The sequence below is a fragment of the Schistocerca piceifrons genome, chromosome 3 (genome assembly GCF_021461385.2).
Source record: "Schistocerca piceifrons isolate TAMUIC-IGC-003096 chromosome 3, iqSchPice1.1, whole genome shotgun sequence".
Lineage (NCBI taxonomy): Eukaryota > Metazoa > Arthropoda > Insecta > Orthoptera > Acrididae > Schistocerca > Schistocerca piceifrons.
This window is the reverse complement of record NC_060140.1, coordinates 532,031,850-532,049,125: the sequence shown is the minus strand read 5'-3', so window position 1 is coordinate 532,049,125 and position 17,276 is coordinate 532,031,850. Positions and strand designations below refer to the sequence as shown.

The 17,276-nt window shown below is 39.7% G+C and overlaps 1 protein-coding gene across 3 annotated transcripts in view; it reads right to left on the bottom strand.

Annotated features, from left to right (window-relative positions):
- The window catches only part of LOC124787785 (Ca(2+)/calmodulin-responsive adenylate cyclase), a 355,797-nt gene that overhangs the window by 75,226 nt on the left and 263,295 nt on the right, over positions 1-17,276 (bottom strand). For all 3 annotated transcript variants that reach the window (XM_047254687.1, XM_047254686.1, XM_047254685.1), the window contains 2 exons: positions 14,344-14,566; positions 71-195 (listed from right to left, as the gene is read on the bottom strand). In XM_047254687.1, the coding sequence (XP_047110643.1) occupies positions 71-195; positions 14,344-14,566 (348 nt within the window). The remainder of the gene's footprint in view (positions 1-70; positions 196-14,343; positions 14,567-17,276) is intronic.

The window sequence follows — 17,276 nt, the reverse complement described above, 5'->3', positions numbered from 1 at the left end:
CAATGTTACCGTAATATCTGCTTACACAATCAACAAAGATACACATGCAATTTATATTACAATAAAATACCTGTATGTGATTTGGTAAGCCCGTTGAATCCATGCGGCTCGCAACATTCACTGTATTCCCCCAAATATCATACTGTGGCTTCCGAGCACCAATTACACCTGCCACCACAGGTCCAATATTGATACCTGCAGTAAGGAAATCAGGTGCAACTATAGTATTAACAGAGGTGTAGAATACATACAACAATTAGCTGAAAGCTCCTCTCCTTCCTTCTCAGCATGGATTTTTGACAGAAATCCAATAGCCATTTCAATGTATGTGAAGTAAAAACATGAAAAGAATTTTCAATGTTGCAGAATTAGTGTTACTACACTTACTGGCAATATATGATTATACATATATCTCTCACCATTATGGCTACACTGGGGTTGGTTGCAAGTTGACAAAGCCAATGAATGTGAAACTGAATTCCTAGATTTGGTGGCAGTCTGATGTGAAGCATAGCCTGAAGTCTAAGTTTGGTTCAAAGGGGCAGTTTACTTATGAGTTGTTAAAAACAGTATAGAATGCTTCAATTAATATAGGGTTGTGCCACATGGAGTGGACAATGGGAGAAAGAAGCAAGAATAGGAGGGAGGTTTGCGCTTAGGGCAGGGCTATCGGAGGTTGAGGCCTGGAGGATTATGAAATCATCTGGTTTTTCCTCACCATCACCCCTGCCTCTATTCTCTCTCTCTCTCTCTCTCTCTCTCTCTCTCTCTCATCCCCCCTCCCCCCTCCTCACCTCCAAATCCACTCTCATCCATCATCATGTGCCACGCGCAATTGTCCATGCCTGCAGCCAGAAGAGTATCACCTCTGCACCTGCTACGTGAATCTCAATGTAACAAGTGCGGAGGATATGGACGGAGACTGCGGATAGGTGGTGCTAGGTGGGAATGTGAATTGGCCGGAAGGCATATTGAGGTAGTCCGTGCAATTATAATAAACACTCTGGCCAGATGGTGCAGTGGTTGACGCAACTGCCTAGTAAGCAGGAGATTCCAGGTTCAAATCCTGGTCCAGCACACATTTTCAATCATCATCATTGATTCTGCACGAAGCCCCAAAGTAGCCGAAATCAATAGTTCCTCCTCCACCTTGAACTGACTTAATATTCGTATACTGTGCATCTGCTGCCGCCTCCTCCCTCTTAACCATCAGCTTCCCTTCCCCAAGCCTCCCACCCTCCTACCCCATACCTCTTTTCTTCCCTAGCCCACTCCACCACTACCAGACACAAACCCTCAATCCATGTAAGCTGCAGTGTGGGAAAAATGTCAGCAACGCGCGCGCTTGTGTGTGTGTGTGTGTGTGTGTGTGTGTGTGTGTGTATGTACGTGTACACCAAAACTTCGAAAGCTACCAAAGTTCTCAGACTTGTTTACATGCCTTTCACAATTTAGCATCTCTAACGTATGGTGAAATGTTATCTTATAACCCTCACTCCTTACATTATCAAGATAGATTTCAGTTATTTTTCTTATAAAAGCATCACTCCAGCTGATGATATAGCAACAGCCTACACATGAATCATTTTGTATTAATTCAGGGTGTTTCCCCCTCCTTGGCATCCACACTGTGATTACCAAACTATGTGATAGAGCCCTTTCCTTGTTCCTACATTAGTAACATGGTGAACATGTGCACAACATTGTGAGGGGTCACCAACTTTTATAGCTACATTTAGGCACTACCTTGAAAACATTAAACTAGTTAATGAAATACCTGACACCAGTTAAAATAGGACCAAACGGTACATGCTCCTAATGTAGTATGTGATACATGGTAATTTTATTATTTATTATTATAATGTTGATGAAATATATGATTATGTTTCTTTCTGTTATCACATATAAATAATTGTTTAACATCATTTGAAGTAATTTAATGCCTTGCAGAAGACAAAGTTCATCCTCTCATTTCTTACGAAAAGATGAAAATGGTTCAAATGGCTCTAAGCACTATGGGACTTAACATCTGAGGTCATCAGTCCCCTAGAACTTAGAACTACTTAAACCTACCTAACCTAAGGACATCATACACATCCATGCCTGAGGCAGGATTCGAACCTGCGACCATAGCGGTCGCGCAGTTCCACACTGAAGTGCCTAGAACCGCTTGGCCACAGTGGCCAGCTGAAAAATTATGACTCTGTTAAAAATGAAAACTGCATGTATACATATTTCTGCCAAGTCAGTTCAATAGTTTCACAATCTTGAAAAAACAAATTTCTTAATAGAATGCAATTTTTGAATAAGACATGCAGAATTTTCAAACAAACTTATTTGGAAAACACAGTAAAATGTCTTAGTCAGTCATTCAAAATGCAAACATTTCAAACTTTAACAACCTTTAATGGGATTATTTGTATGAATTAATAAAACTATAGCACTGAAACACATCTACAAATGTAGGCAACTAAAATAGTTAAATACTGCAGCTGAAATCTTCATCTATCGAAGACGGGTGTTAAAACCTAAATTTGTACAGGAAAGGTGTCTGTTTGACAAAAACTGTTATTTCAGATGTGTTAGTTTTTTATGGAGAATATGTTGTCATATTTAAAACTCCACAAATGTGTAATTCTTCAATGTAAATCAAGAAAAGTTAACATTATAATAATGAAGTACTTGTTGTAATTATTACTTGTTTATGTAAGGGCCAGCACAAAGCCAAGGAAGTTAGTTGTTATTCGTTGTTGAGAAGTTGTTGGTTTGTGCGACAGATTTTGAAGCTAAAATGTACTATTTTTCAGCCTTTTCACTTCTTCACATCTTTGCACTGTAACCAATAACGAACCATATTCCTTCTGTTGTACCAGTACACAACACTTAACTAATTTTGTATTAATGACACTCTTGCAGCTTCATATTCAGCTGTAGATAGGATGGTATATTAGGCACTTACATGTACCAGAAAGAGAGCTCAATGAAGATATTAGTCACCCAGATGAATAATAAACTGATGTGGCACCAGCACTTGGGTAAGTTAACTAAAATGTTCGGTGCTACCTGCTTTGCACTTTGTAATCTGTCTCACTGAGTTGACCTGCAGATTGAATTGTTAGCATGCAAAACTGTGGCAAGAATTTCTGATCACATTCCACTTTGAAAAGTTTTGGTCAAGAATGACCAATGGCTATGAAATATACCTTCGGCCAATATTTGCTCTACAGAATAGTGAAATAACTCTGGCCCCAGTGAGTTTTGTGTGTGACAGTCATAATGATGATAGTATGCATGCGCGGTGATGAGCCACATGTTTACTACTCATCACAGGAGTTGACTTCTCCAAGGGATATACCATGATGTTCTATATAATGCAGATGCTTTTTGATCGTATAAAGAATCTGGTATCAAGAACAAAACTTCTGCTCTGCACAGGATCCTTACATATTAAAAGCAAGCAACAGACCAGAACTCATATTTTAAAACTTAATATAGATAGAACTAAAGTTGTGAGCGTGTCCTTGAGTGATGCCCTGATAGCTCAGTTGGGAAAAGCACTTCTCAAGAATGGCAAGGCTCCAAACTGGGTTTGAGTGTAGCTTCCAAGAGAACTGCAGATGTGTTTTGATTTGTTAAGAAGGTGCAAGGTATAATAATGAATAGCTAAGTAAAAGTTCTATATCATTCTGCTACCATTTTAACTATATTTGTGAAATGCCTCATAAGTAGTAAATTGAATAAACATGAAGATTATTGACTTTAAATGTACCCACAGCACAGTTGATAGCAGTATGATTACAGCACATAGCTGCACAATAATTTTGCTACAGCAACCAACATCCATTTCATATCTTTGAAAAATGTCATATGTCTACTCGTAATGTTTCTTACATTTTGACTATGTTCATTTGTCACAATGTCATGTGAAGTGTAATTATGTTTGGGATTTTCCAATTATTTATGGAAATTAGCATATATCCTACACTAATTTATCTGCACCTACATTTACGTCTATATTCTGCAAACCATTGAACTGCATGACAGGGTACCTAAGGATGTATTAAGCTTTCTTTCTTTTACATTCAAATATGAAATGCAGGAGGGATGATATATAAAATTTGGCACTTCATGATTATCAGCATCAGTGTGACGCTCTCCTATGGGCCGAAAAAAGTTCTGCCCTTTTGTGCTGCTCCACTCTGTATGTATTTAGTATGCCCAGTTAATTCACCTGCTTTCCCTATGAATGAGCCAATGTGATCATTCCATTTAATATCCCTACAATCTATTACACCTAGGTATTCATACGAGTTGAATGATTCTAGCTGTGAGCCTGTGAAACTGTAGTAATGTGATACTATATTTTTGTCTTGGAAGTGAACAGGTTTTCATTTCTGAATATTTCAAGCAAGTTGCAACTCTTTACAGCATCGTATCAGGATCTGACTGATATTAGCAATTCATTCTCACACAACATAGTAGACTCTCATGAATGTACCTACTGGAGAGTCATGTATTCCAAGATTGACATCCTAATACAGTAAAGAGTTTCCAGAATGAAATTTTCACTCTGCAGCACTTTCTTCCGAGAGTGCTACCTCTGCAAGGTTCACAAGAGAACTTATGTGAAGTTTGGAAGGTAGGAGATGAGGCACTGGCGGAAGTAAAGCTGTGAGGATGGGTTGTGAGTCGTGCTTGGTATCTCAGTTGGTAGAGCACTTGTCCGCGAAAGGTAGAGGTCCTGAGTTCAAGTATTGGTCCAGCACAAAGTTTTAATCTGTCAGGAAGTTTCACAGTAAAGAGTTAATTATCCAAACTGAACGACTGCTTAAGTGAACTGCTGCTCACTCATGTGCACCAAATCATGCAAGACAGCGAAATTGTAAACCTTGACACTGATAAAGCTGATGCCACTAGTACCTCATCAACTAGTGGTCCAGAAAATGAATGTGAAAATACAACACCCGCTTCTGAAGCATTTAATGGTATAGATACTGCCTTTTGATGGTTTGAAGCTCAAAATTAAAGTGATCAGTATTAGATATCTGTTCTGAAAGAAGTGCATCGCTTAGCTTCTCATAAGTGGGTAGGTGTGCTTAGACAGACCAACATTAAAGACTTTTTAAGCATCAGTTCTATCTGTATATACTACACATGCAAAATGCTTATGTATTACATATCTTTTGTTTACTACATTACACTACATAAATTTTTGTTACAATACAAGAGATCTGTGTTGCTGTACATATATTTAGTATTTATTGGTAAATTAGTAAATAAAATTATACAGTTCAATTAACTGAATAAACTAGTTTTATGAACACTCCTATCTTATCTGAAAAGTAATTTTCTATGATGATTCCTTCAAATAACACATTGTGTTTGTCATTCTGCACATGCAGTGCAACATGTGCAGGAGGTTGTTAACCCTCCTTAACTCTCCTCCTCTCCCACACCCCCTCCCCACCCCACATGAATAATGGACGTTGCCACGATTGGGTGGCTTAGATGTCTCAATGATGCAGATAGCTGCACCGCAGGTGTAAGCACACAGGAAGGAAGAAGCCAAGATCACATGAGGTACTTGAAGATGTACAGATGACTATAGTAGCTGCAGGGGCAACAGTCCGGATGCCTGACTGATCCGGCCTTATAAAGAGAAAGGAGCAACTACAGCTGTATTATTTGTCTGATGATGAACAGCACTAATGTGTGGTTCAACCGTATATGATGAACAAACTGTAAAGGAAACCAAGGAGAAATGGCAGTGAAGGAAACAAAGGAGAAATTTGGGAAATAAAGTTCAGGAAGAAGAAATAAAAATTTTGATGCTTGCCAATGACACTGTAATTCTGTCAGATATAACAAAGAACTTGGAAGAGGAGTTGGTTGGTATGGACAGTGTCTTGAAAAGAAGTTATAAGATGAATATCAACAAAAGTAAAACAAGCGTAATGGAACATAGTTGAATTAAAGCAGGTAGTGCTGAGGGAATTACATTAAGGTAGTAGGTAAGTTTTGTCATATGGATGCAAAGTAACTGACAATGGCCAAAATAGAGAAGACATAAAATGCATACTGGTAACAGGAAGATAAGTATTCCTGAAAAAGAGAAATTTCTTAATGTTGAACATAAATCACTGATAAACAATTCAGACAAGGGAACTATAAAAGCTTTTAAAATGAGGTGCTTCTGAAGAATGTTGAAAATTAAATGAGTAGATTGAGTATGTATTGAGGAAGTACTGAACTGAAGTGGAGAGAAAAGAAATGTATGGCACAATTTGACCAAAAGTATGGTTAACTGGTAGGACACATTGGGGCATTCATCAAACCTCAGTTTGGTAAATGTGGGAAGTCTTAGGGGTGGGGGTGGGGGGGGGGGTGGGGGGGGGGGGGGAGTTGGATAGTAAAGCATATACGGGCTTGACTATATTAAACAGCTTGCAGTAGTTATTCGAGATGAAATGTCTTACTGCATCAGACCAGTGTTTAGCCTGAAAACAACAACACAATTAGTTTTATGTGATGTCAGGTGTTTATAAAGATGAAAATAACCACATCATGGCAGCAGAAGTTGCCATCTTGACTGTGCACCGAGTATTTAAATAGTGTACATTTTAGTGTCATTATACAGATTAAAACAAACATACTTATCAAATCAAACAATGGAAAATCCAGGATGGAATGTAACAATACCAGAGAAGGAAAGTTGCTACTCACCATATAGCAGAGATGCTGAGTCGCGATAGGCACAATAAAAAGATTCACACACTCATAGCTTTCGGCCACTAAGGCCTTTGTCAGCAGTACACACACACACACACACACACACACACACACACACACACACACACACACACACACACACAACTTGCATGCACGTCTGCAGTCTCAGAGAGCTGGGAAATGGCAGTGTAGTTTCAGCTCTCTGAGACTGCAGACGTGTGTGCGAGTTGCATTTGCACGAGTGTGTGTGCGCGCGCGTGTGTGTGTGTGTGTGTGTGTGTGTGTGTGTGTGTGTGTGTGTGTGTGTGTGTGTGTGTGTGTGTTTGTGTGTGTGTGTGTGTGTCTACTGCTGACAAAGGCCTTAATGGCTGAAAGCTATGCAAGTGTGAATCTTTTTATTGTGCCTATCACGACTCAGCACCTATCAAATTATTGACACTGACACTTCAAGGAGTGCATGAATTGAATAAAATCATATTCAAACCCACTATCTGTATTATCCCTGTATATTCATTTTCTTAGAGCAGTGCTGGTTGTTAATAAGAATTTGTGAACAGAAACCGGTAACTTTAACTTGGTAAATACAGATTCATCAAAAAAAAAAAGTTCTGAGATTATGAATGGAGTCCCTGCTATTCACTTGTATTAAAATATATAGCACTGCAATTTAGGGGCTGAGCCAGGTACGAGAACAGGCACCGAGCAGCAAGGCACGGGGCATTGTAGTTGTTGTGAGAGGAGGTGGGGTATCAGAATGGCTAAACACTACTTGAAAATCCCATGGTGGATGATGAAACTGCCACCACATGAATATGGACACGAAACAAAGTGGCCTGGTTTTGATTGTGCTAAAACTGAAGCTCTGAATATTCACTAAAACCTCAAAAACCATCTCCAGACAGTCTACAGAAAATCCAAAGACAGTGTAGAAATTCAATAAAGAGACAAACTCATTAACAGTTTTGCCATATGTATGAATTAATTATTAATGAAGTTTTTAACGTTCATACTGAAAATTGTAAATAAAATTGATAGCAGATGCTACAGATATGCAACCTATGCTTATAAACACAGTTGGATAGGACTTTATGTCAGCTAAACAATATCATGGTTCTATTATTGTTGTTCAAATACACATATTGTTAGAAATAATTTACTGATCAATTCTTGAAATAATGCCAGATTTATCCACATGCACACTAAAGATTTTTCAATAAGTTAATTTTTGTAAGATGAGAGGATATGAGTCACAGTACTGGAGTGGCAAGCTGAATAAAGGTATGAACTCTACTAGGTTTTAACTGTTCTGTTTACAGTGTAGGTTAGGGTGTTTGCAGCAATGCTCTCACTATACATTCATTGGACATTTTGATCTCCCAGACAAGGTTTGTAGATTACATTAGATGTACTTTTCATTCCAGTTGATCCATCATGAGAAGAACCTCTAGGATGTGGAACATGTCAGAAAACAATAATACACAATAAATATTTACAACATAAGATCAGATCTGCTAATGTACCATCTACAGATCCAAACTTAAATTTCCCTTATGGATGTGGAATTGTTCAGAAAATCTTAAGCTTGTTTACATTTCAAAGTATGTAACAGTTGTCATCACATATTAAATGTTCAGTATACTTAGGTTGATATGATAATTCTTGGGCTACTGTAGCCAAGCATAAAAAATCATTTTACAGCACTTATTTACCATGTTCACATTATACTGCACAAAATTTGTACAGAAGTCTGAGTGTAAGCAACATGCACATTATGCGATATCATTAGTAACACATGCATCAATTGGTTCTGCTAAGAAATTGATCAGTAGAGTAGGAGGAGTTGGCCACCAATAAATCCTTTAGACTCTTCTAAAACTGAACTTAATTGTTAGTTAAACTTTGTATGGCTGCTGGTAAGTTATTGAAAATGTGTACTTCTGAATAGTGGACGTCTTTCCGAGCCAAAGTGACTTTAAATCTTTGTGAAAGTTATTCTTATTTCTAGTACTAACTCCATGATCTGAGCTGTTGGTTTGGAAAAAAAAAGATACATTTTAATAACAAATTTCATTAAGGAATAAATATATTGGGAAGCACTAATTAGTATCCCCAGTTCCTTAAACAGCCTACTGCAGTACGTTCTTGAGTACACACCACAAATAATTTGATTGCACGTTTCTGGGTTCAGAAAACTTTAGCTTGGCTTTATGAGTTACCCCAGAAAATAATCCTGGATGACATTATGGAATGAAAGTACACATAGTATGCTACCTTTTTCATTTTTATATCACCTATGTCTGAAAACATTCGGAATGCAAACAGAAATGTGTTTAATGCTTCAGCAGTTCTCTGGGATGTTCCTCCCATTTAAATATATCAGCACACAGTAATACCACGAATTTAACACTGTCAACTTCTTCAATCTGCTTGTTGTCATATATAAGGTGTATACTGGTAGGAAACCTTTACATGTTCTGAACTGCATATAGCATGTTTTTTCAAGGTTTAATGACAGGGAATTGGCTAGGAACCATTTATTAATGTTCATGAAAATTTAATTAGCTTATCTTTCTAATGCTGTACTTGATCTACTATTCACTGCAAAGTTTGTATCATCTACAAACAAAACAAACATGGCACATGGTAATGTTACTGGTGAAAGGTCATAGAGATACACCAAAAAAAGTAAGGGCCCTAAGATGAAACACTGGGAGACATTACATGTTACTGGTTCCCAGTAGGATGACTGATAGCTTAATACACATCTGTTTCCTATTGACAGCCTTTGTTCTCTGTCAGATATATACAATTTGAACCATTTTGCAGCATATCCTGTTACACTGTAGTATTCTACAGTAATTTACTTAAAAGAATATTGTGATTAACACAGTCAAATGCCTACGACACAAAATATACAAGAAGTTTAAATATAAGTTGTTCATTCAGCAATGTACAGATTTTAATAATGTAATATCAGACTGCAAATTAGCTAGAAGTATATGTAATGTATGTCTGAAACAAGTGAAAGTTTTAATATGTGTAATCGTGAGAATGGTGGTCTAGTTGTAAGCTACTCCACTGAACCTCGGGGTGATCAACATGACCAAGTTTTTCAAATAGGCAGGTAGAGAATGGTTGGTAGATCTTTTGATATTTGTGTGTTTGTTGGTAAGGTTGTGTTTTGTAAGGTTTGCATGGATGGCCAGCCATGTAAGTTTCGTTGTTGATTGAGACTTAGCCTTATTTCAGTGTGCAGCTACTTCACACTTTCAATGTGTACCAGTTCGGGAATAAGAAATATTTTGAACTCTGAGTGCTAGTATCATTATTAATGACTGAACTTCTGTTAAGGTGATTTTTTTATTCTACAAACTCTTCACGCAGTATGATATCTCCCATTTTATGAAGATGAAATGGGAGATATCATACTGCGTGGAGAGTTTGATAGAGCACTGAAAGACCTAAGTCGAAACAAGGCCCCAGGAGTAGACAACATTCCATTACAACTACTGACAGCCTTAGGAGAGCCAGTCCTGACAAAACTCTACCATCTGGTGAGCAAAATGTATGAGACAGGCGAAATACCCTCAGACTTCAAGAATAATATAATAATTCCAATCCCAAAGAAAGCAGGCGTTGACAGATGTGAAAATTACTGAACTATCAGTTTAATAAGTCACGGCTGCAAAATACACTCCTGGAAATGGAAAAAAGAACACATTGACACCGGTGTGTCAGACCCACCATACTTGCTCCGGACACTGCGAGAGGGCTGTACAAGCAATGATCACACGCACGGCACAGCGGACACACCAGGAACCGCGGTGTTGGCCGTCGAATGGCGCTAGCTGCGCAGCATTTGTGCACCGCCGCCGTCAGTGTCAGCCAGTTTGCCGTGGCATACGGAGCTCCATCGCAGTCTTTAACACTGGTAGCACGCCGCGACAGCGTGGACGTGAACCGTATGTGCAGTTGACGGACTTTGAGCGAGGGCGTATAGTGGGCATGCGGGAGGCCGGGTGGACGTAACGCCGAATTGCTCAACACGTGGGGCGTGAGGTCTCCACAGTACATCGATGTTGTCACCAGTGGTCGGCGGAAGGTGCACGTGCCCGTCGACCTGGGACCGGACCGCAGCGACGCACGGATGCACGCCAAGACCGTAGGATCCTACGCAGTGCCGTAGGGGGCCGCACCGCCACTTCCCAGCAAATTAGGGACACTGTTGCTCCTGGGGTATCGGCGAGGACCATTCGCAACCGTCTCCATGAAGCTGGGCTACGGTCCCGCACACCGTTAGGCCGTCTTCCGCTCACGCCCCAACATCGTGCAGCCCGCCTCCAGCGGTGTCGCGACAGGCGTGAATGGAGGGACGAATGGAGACGTGTCATCTTCAGCGATGAGAGTCGCTTCTGCCTTGGTGCCAATGATGGTCGTATGCGTGTTTGGCGCCGTGCAGGTGAGCGCCACAATCAGGACTGCATACGACCGAGGCACACAGGGCCAACACCCGGCATCATGGTGTGGGGAGCGATCTCCTACACTGGCCGTACACCACTGGTGATCGTCGAGGGGACACTGAATAGTGCACGGTACATCCAAACCGTCATCGAACCCATCGTTCTACCATTCCTAGACCGGCAAGGGAACTTGCTGTTCCAACAGGACAATGCACGTCCGCATGTATCCCGTGCCACCCAACGTGCTCTAGAAGGTGTAAGTCAACTACCCTGGCCAGCAAGATCTCCGGATCTGTCCCCCATCGAGCATGTTTGGGACTGGATGAAGCGTCGTCTCACGCGGTCTGCACGTCCAGCACAAACGCTGGTCCAACTGAGGCGCCAGGTGGAAATGGCATGGCAAGCCGTTCCACAGGACTACATCCAGCATCTCTACGATCGTCTCCATGGGAGAATAGTAGCCTGCATTGCTGCGAAAGGTGGATATACACTGTACTAGTGCTGACATTGTGCATGCTCTGTTGCCTGTGTCTATGTGCCTGTGGTTCTGTCAGTGTGATCATGTGATGTATGTGACCCCAGGAATGTGTCAATAAAGTTTCCTTTTCCTGGGACAATGAATTCACGGTGTTCTTATTTCAATTTCCAGGAGTGTACTAACGTGAATTTTTTACAGACGAATGGAAAAACTGGTAGAAGCTGACCTCAGGGAAGATCAGTTTGGATTCCGTAGAAATATGGGAACATGTGAGGCAATACTGACCCTACGACTTATTTTAGAAGCTAGATTAAGAAAAGGCAAACCTACGTTTCTAGCATTTGTAGACTCAGAGAAAGCTTTTTGACAATGTTGACTGGAATACTCTTTCAAATTCTGAAGGTGGCAGGTGTAAAATACAGGGAGTGAAAGGCTATTTGCAATTTGTACATAAACCAGATGGCAGTTATAAGAGTCGAGGTGGTTGGGAAGGGAGTGAGACAGGGTTGTAGCCTCTCCCCGATGTTGTTCAATCTGTATATTGAGCAAGCAGTAAAAGAAACAAAAGAAAAATTCGGAGTAGGTATTAAAATCCACGGAGAAGAAATAAAAACTTTAAGGTTCGCCGATGACATTGTAATTCTGTCAGAGACAGCAAAGGAATTGGAAGAGCAGTTGAACGGAATGGACAATGTCTTGAAAGGAGGATATAAGATGAACATCAACAAAAGCAAAACGAGGATAATGAAATGTAGTCGAATTAAATCAGGTGATGCTGTGGGAATTAAATTAGGAAATGAGATGCTTAATGTAGTAAATGAGTTTTGCTATTTGAGGAGCAAAATAGCTGATGATGGCTGAAGTAGAGAGGATATAAAATGTAGACTGGCAGTGACAAGGAAAGCATTTCTGAAGAAGAGAAATTTGTCAACATCGAGTATAGATTTAAGTGTCAGGAAGTCGTTTCTGAAAGCATTTGTATGGAGTGTAGCCGTGTATGGAAGTGAAACATGGACAATAAATAGTTTGGACAAGAAGAGAATAGAAGCTTTCCAAATGTGGTGCTACAGAAGAATGCCGAAGATTAGATGGATAGATCACATAACTAATGAGGAGGTACTGAATAGAATTGGGGAGAAGAGGAGTTTGTGGCACAACTTGACCAGAAGAAGGGATCGATTGGTAGGACATGTTCTGAGGCATCAAGGGATCACCAATTTAGTACTGGAGGGCAGCGTGGAGGGTAAAAATCATAGAGGGAGACCAAGAGATGAATACACTAAGCAGATTCAGAAGGATGTAGGCTGCAGTACGTACTGGGAGATGATGAAGCTTGCACAGGATAGAGTAGCATGGAGAGCTGCATCAAACCAGTGTCAGGACTGAAGACCACAACAACAAAGTCTTGAGTGAACTATTTAACTTCAGCAATTTGATTCAATTCAGTCTCTGTCCATATCTCCTCCTCCCCCCAGTCTCTGTCCATATCTCCACCTCCCCCTCTCTACTTCCTGACCCTCTCTCTGTCCATCTCCTCCTCTCTTCCTTCTCTGTCTATTTCCTCCTACTTTTCTTGTGTCCATCTCCTCCTTCCCCCTCTCTGTCTTTCTATTTCCTCCTCCCCCTTTCTTGCTCCACATTATCACCCCCCACCACAAGGAGCCTGTTGGCTCTTACCCGCACACTACTTCTTTCCATATAGTAAGTAATATGTGTACAGAGCTTTGTCGAAATCAATCCAGAGGTTTAGGAGGAGCTTTTTAACAGAGTTACTGGTAAATACATAATAACAAAAGGTCATGCCTGATGCTTCAGTTATACTACATTAACAGCGAAAATTTAGTAAGCGATAAACTTTTTATCCTTTCATCATTTTGCAGGAGCTGTCAGTTAGAAAAATCTTGTAAAGGTTTGAAATTATATGTAAAGTTGGTTCCAAGTCACTAAGTGCTCTCATTGTCAAATATTACATGAATATAGTCTAGATATCTACAAGTCATGATCTACACTCTCTCTCTCTCTCTCTCTCTCTCTCTCTCTCTCTCTCTCTCTCTCTCTCTCTCCCCCCCCCCCCCTTTTTTCCCTTCCTGGTAGGGTTTTTTTTACCTGCACAGTGGTTCTTTCCAAGCACTAAGTGACATGTGTACCAAGTCTGGTTTAAATATAGCCAACAGTTCAGGAGGAAATGTGGGACATGACACACACACACACACACACACACACACACACACACACACACACACACACAAATTTAAGATTATGTACATGCCCTATGGTGGTTAGTAGCAAAGAATGGATTGTAAATGGTGTTTAATTTCTCATCAGTTAACGTTACAAAGTCCCCAGTAGCACAGAGACAAATTCACAAATCACTTTGAAATGTTGACCAGTTTCAGTAGACATTGGCCATCACTGGAACTGCAAAATGGAAGTAGCAAATGGTGACACCAGCACCAGGTAATGTTTTGTCACAGAGTATGCCTAATGTAGATTAAAACCAGAAAATGCTTTGAAGCATTTTGTGATTGTTTCATATGAAAATAAAGTGTCAAGAATTTAGTAAGTCACATTCTCAGGTAACTATATGCAACTCATTCCAAATATTTTAAAGTGCTGGTGAGAAGAACCAATAAGAACTAATAATAAACTTTATAATGATTATTGATAAAAACTTACCGACACGCAACATGAAGTTGTTGTATGAATTTTCATTTATGTTCACTAATTTTTCACGCATAGCAAACACAAATTCTACTAAAGTGCTGAGATAATACCCTGCACTTGCATCATCATCGTCATCCAGGATACGCAAATCAGGCATCAAGCCAACAGCAGCCATGTATGTTGATCCAACAGTCTTAATTTTATCAATAGCTTTGAACCTCTCTTCTCCAAGAAGCTGAAATGAAATCAGTTCTTAAATAAAAACTTCACTCTCAAGTGAAATAAATACACAAAGGAGCACTATTACATAGTTACATGGACCAAACGACCATTCCTGTTTGAGTTAAAACCTGTTAGATGAAAACAATGAAGGGGTCTCTCTCTCTCTCACTCACACACACACACACACACACACACACACACACACACACACACAAAAATCCAAAACCTTCACTACTAATTTCTAAATTACAGCTTAGGCAACAGCCGAAATACAGTTATTATACACTGGTTAAATTAAGACTACTGGTAATTTTTATTGCTACTACCTTAGCACACTTCCTTTCAGTAACGTATACTCACATAAAACTTGCAAAAAGTATGAACTGTTTGCAGATGCATTTTACTGTGTGATGTAAAGAATTTTTAACTGATGAAGTACTTAATTTTTACAGCTCGTTGTTGTACTCTGTAAATAGTTGATAGAAACTGTGATGCATCTGGAACGGTCATCTCTTTATGGAATTTTGTAAAATAATCACTATGTTACATAGGGTAAACGGTTCAACAATTTGAGAAATAACAGGCAATGTCTGCTTATTCACACACTACACTTGTGTCCATACAAATGCTGAACATGAAGAAGGTAAAATGGAATACATATATTTAAAAATGAGAGTGACTGAAAATGCAGAATAATTAAGCAGGAGTAACTAGACAATAAGTGCAAAGCTGTAGAAGCATTCATTACTAGGAGAAAGGAAGTTGCTGCCTACTAGAAAATTTAAAAAAACCTTTGGAGAAAAGAGAACCAACTGTGTAAATATCAAGAGCTTAGATGGCAAGCCAACACTAAGCAAAGAAGGGTAAGCTGAAAGGTGGAAAGAAAACCCAGAAGGGCTGTACAAGAGAAACAAACTTGAGGTCAATATTATAGAAGGAGCAGAGTAAGCAGCTGAATATGAGATGGGAGATATGATACAGAATTTGACAGAGCACTAAAAGTCTAACTGGAAACTAGGCTAAGGGAATAGATGACACTCTCCTTGAATTATTGAGATTCTTGGGTGAACCAGTCATGACAAAACTATTCTATATCGTGTGAAAAATACCCAAGAGAGGTAAAATATCCTCAGTTTTCAAGAAGAAGAAATCTGCAGGTGACTTTGTAATTCTGTCAGATGTTCCAAACAACTTGGAAGACCAGTTGTTCAGAATGTATTGCCTCCTGAAAAGATGATATAAGATTGACATCAACGAAAGTAAAACAAGTGTCATGGAAATTAGTCAAATAAGAGCAGGTGATGCTCAGGGAATTAGATTAGGAAATGAGACAATAAAAGTATAGATCAGTTTAGCTACTTGGGCAGAAAAATAACTGATGTTGGTCAAAGAAGAGAGGGTAAAAAATGCAGAATAGCTATTGCTGTCTTTGGGCTCACAGCCCTCCAGCATAACAGCACTGTACTACAGGTGGCTTATGCCAAAATCGAAACTGGTACAATGGTGAACACCGCAACTGCAGTTTCCAGCACTTAGCTCACCGATGGGCAGCAGTAGCATTGCACCAAGACGGCACAGTCAGCATGGACTCACTCACACATTCGAAAAGAGGTCTCACTGTATTCTGGTGTCTCAACAGTTTTTAGGCTGACGTGTGGCTACAGCCAGTCAGTTCTGCACAAACAAGCTCTCTCTGGACTTTATGGTGACTGCTGCCACAGCTCCTTAATCACTCTGCTGGAATCCTTCCGTGACCTGTCATTCAATGCTGTTCCACCTGTCTGGTGTTATGTGGGGCTGCCAGCAGTCATCCTCAAGCTGTGAGACTTGGCCTCTACAGCACAGACATCTGGAATTTATGAATTTTGGTCCAATGCAGTGTTGGTGTAATTAGACTCAATCAGTTTCTTATGAACCTGTACTCTGACTCTAGTAACTGTGATTCAGTTTTCAGTGGTTGACAGTCCATCTGGTCTTTCAAAGACAGAAACTTAATAGTGAACTATTTCTTGTGTGGTGTAATTCTGCTCCAAAGAAGGAGAGTTGATGTTGTATGCTGATTTCAACAAACTTGCTTTTCATTGTCTTCTTGGACCATATTTTCTCTATGTCAAATCTGGCATAGCTTACTTCAAATGTCAAACAGGTATTTTTCTGTGTGCACACTTGTGATATGCCCCAGGTAAACAGTGCTTCTTCATGTACTTTCAAAGTTTCTGATGGACTGATCTTTGCTCCTCATTTCAATGTGTCTACATCTACAGATTTGACGACTCAAGTCTTACTACTTACACAAAGCACCCAACAGGCTCAGGAGCTGATGTTATAGATGTCTGCCATCACCAGAAATCTCCACAGAGTTATCTCACATTGACTCATTGGTAAAACAGCACTTAATCGCTCACAGGATCTTAGGTAATGTCTAGCAGTGAACCTTTTTTTTTCCCTATCATCATAATCATAATCATCATCATCATCATCATCATCAACATCAGTTTTCTGCTATATTAGCAGGTCCTTTGACTCTCCATTTTCTGTGATCCACTGCTTCCTTCTTAAGGCTCCTGTATGTTGTACCGTCCATCACGTCATCCAGTATATGAAATCTCTTTCTTCCTTGCTTCCTTTCCCACTCTACATAACCTTCTAAAACTGTTTTTATCAGTCTGTCATTCTTTCTTGATATATACCCAATCCAATTTCTTTTTCTTCTTTTTATTACA